The 2,746-nt window shown below is 50.5% G+C and overlaps 1 protein-coding gene across 1 annotated transcript in view; it reads left to right on the top strand.

Moving 5' to 3' along the window:
- The first annotated feature begins 1,703 nt into the window (after positions 1 to 1,703).
- The window catches only part of TFPI2 (tissue factor pathway inhibitor 2), a 6,257-nt gene continuing 5,214 nt past the window's right edge, over positions 1,704 to 2,746 (top strand). The window contains exon 1 of the mRNA XM_035896906.1: positions 1,704 to 1,749. Coding sequence (XP_035752799.1) covers positions 1,704 to 1,749 — 46 coding nt within the window. The remainder of the gene's footprint in view (positions 1,750 to 2,746) is intronic.

Here is a 2,746-nt window from a genome sequence, read left to right as displayed (position 1 = left end):
CCTCCTGGCCCTCGCGGAGATACTTGTTTGCCTGTGCCACCAGCATCCCTGGGCTCTGGGCTCCTCTGCCCTGCAGCTAAGGCAGCAGCAGGTGGTTTGCGCGGGCACATTCCTCAATACTTGTGCACTGAAACTGTGAATGGACTGGACTAAAGGTAGGGGAAGGAATCACACTCAGGTCTGATGTCCTGGCAGGTGGCAAAGCCATCGCTGGCAGACATAGTGACTTTTGTTGGTAGGCATGTCTGCAAAGCAGAGTTGCAGCTCTGCCTGAGAAGGATGCTATGCCCTACCTGCACAGAGCATCCCTGGAGTCATGGAGTTATGATCGGTGTTGAGAATGGGGCACTGTCTGTGAGAGAAATGATGGGTTACAGGAAGGAACTCGGCCGTTCTTCTCCTGTGGTTGCATATACTTTCGAGGTCTAGATTCCAAATGGTGCTATGCTCTTTGGAACAGGGTGGTCCCTCCATGAGTGTTCGTGCAGCACCTAGCATCTCCGATCCCAGCAGCTGCTTTCCTACAAAACCAGTGGAGGCAGAATCCACGATGTGTTAACACCCAATGAAGCTGCAGGACATTAGGATGGGCCTGTATGAGTCCTTCTGTTATCTGGCACTTCAAAGGTCCCTCTAGGCAGTCGGTCCTCCCTCTTTCCACCTCCAGCTTTTCCCCTTAAAGGTACTCCTTTCTCTTTCTCTCCCCACTCACCACATGTAAGCAGCTGTCAGCACTATGTAAGGTTTACATCATTCTTCTCCAGCGCTACTCCTATAGTGCGCTTGAGGGTTGTATTTGTTTTATTTTAGCCAGTTCACTAAAATCAGTTCCTCTCCCTCTGGCTATTATCTCCCCCCCACCCCCCACCCCTGTTCCCAACTGTTGCTGTGCAATTTCTACACCCGCGTAATCTACTCTGGCAGCTGCATCCCCAAACCCCACCAGCTGCTGGTCCCTGGGCCAGTCAAAACAGGTGGAAGGAGCTGGCCTGCCAGGGTCTTGGGGTGGCCAGGGCAGTGGTGGTGGGAGCAGAAACATGGTGGTGCAGAGAGGTAGAGAACGTGTGGTGTGGTGGTGGCAGGCGTAGGGTGCAGGACTGATGCGAGGGTAGGCTCTGGCACACAGTTAACATGGCCAGGGTGGGAAGGACAGTTGCAGCTTGGTATTGATAACCTGGTAATGTCTGCTGACCTGGCTAGCTCTGCCGACTGCAGTGAGTAAAGGACTTTCTACGCCTTGCTGTGTTAACTTTTACACTAGTTCATATATTTTTAAAGATACTTACCTAATCTGAGTGAACTTCTTTGCTGTTAGAGCAAAGGAGCAGCTGAATAAAAACTGCACTGTGCTGCAGCACTGATGGATAGGCGGGCTTAGCTCTAACTTTGGTTTGTAGGTGTGCGTGCACAGGGGAAACGGAAAATAAGGAAAATGGTATTTGCATGACAGCATTCATTTTGCTGCTGTTGTTTAGAGTGACTTTCTCTGCAATTCCAACAAAATCTGATGAAACTTAAAGGACATCAGTCTAATATTAAAATCACTTGAGAGTTCCCTAATATTAGAAAGATGGCCTTTTGATTTTTTCTGGAAATAGAAAATGTATGTTGGTTTGCTGCTTTTTTTTTTTTTTTCCTACCAGAGGGACCTAAGCTTTATTACAGTTGCTGTGCTTAATAAGCTTTAAAAAAAAAGCCTAAAAATGCAGACACCTGTTACTAACAGTTGCAGCTATAAAATTCAGAAACGTGGCAGATGTTTCCGATGGCAATGTCTCAAACTGTATCAGGGTTTATGTTTGTGGGTTTTTTTCACTAAAGCACCCACTTGTCCCTTGGCATGTGTGTGGAGAAAAAGAGAGTAGGGGAGGAAGGGGGGGGGGGGGGAGAGAGGTGCCATTCATATCCTCCCAGAAGGTGGGGTAGGGGTTGAATGTGCTCCTCTTTCTTGCCTTTATGAAACATAAAATTATGTCAGAAAACTAGGTGGTAATCCTCCCTGAGATAAGAAAAGCAGAGAAGCCATGGAGAGAAGGTCAGTTCCTGAAATAATCCGGGTGCTCTGAAGTTCCTCCTCCTGACAGCCCGTATGGGCTGTGGCTTCTTTCCTGCAGGCCACAGATTTCCAGGGCCTGGTATCGCAATCCCATCGACAGCAGCACCTGCCTGAAGGACTGAGGCCCAACACTGCTGCTGTGAAGGGAGTGGAGGAGAACAACAGGAGATCAGATTAGTTTATTGTTACCTATAGAGAGCCCGCCTAATTTGCAGCCACTCTTATCTCTCTTACTGTATTAAATCTGGTGTAAACACTAATTAATGTAATGGCTCTAACAGATCAGAGAGGGAAAGTAATGCTGTTTGCTGCACACCCCCTCCTCCCCCAGATCACACCGGCTTGCCTGGTGGGGCTAAATTCTACAGAATAAGACAAGCCATGGTATTCTCTGAAATCCAGCTCTCTTTGAACTAGCCAGAGGTTTCATCCATTCCGCCCCCCGGGTTTCCCGGGAGTCCAAGCCCGCTGGCGGTGCCTCGGTTTTCTCGAGTTCGTCAGCGTTATACACGGCGGTATCAGACGAGCAACCCTGGGCTTAGGGGTGTTACCGGTGGTGGCCCTCGCTACGCAGCCTGGGCCTGGGGCCAGGGCCTGCCGGAGGCTCCCCTCCTGCATTTCAGCCTCCTGCCGCCCTCCGCCCGCAGCCTCCAACGGAGCGGCCGCCACGGGGGCGGGGGCGGGGGGGGG

The sequence above is a fragment of the Egretta garzetta genome, unplaced genomic scaffold (genome assembly GCF_000687185.1).
Source record: "Egretta garzetta isolate BGI_Z169 unplaced genomic scaffold, ASM68718v1 scaffold30, whole genome shotgun sequence".
Classification (NCBI taxonomy): Eukaryota; Metazoa; Chordata; class Aves; order Pelecaniformes; family Ardeidae; genus Egretta; species Egretta garzetta.
Note: the sequence above shows the minus strand (reverse complement) of the source record. Positions and strands in the feature narration are given on the sequence as shown.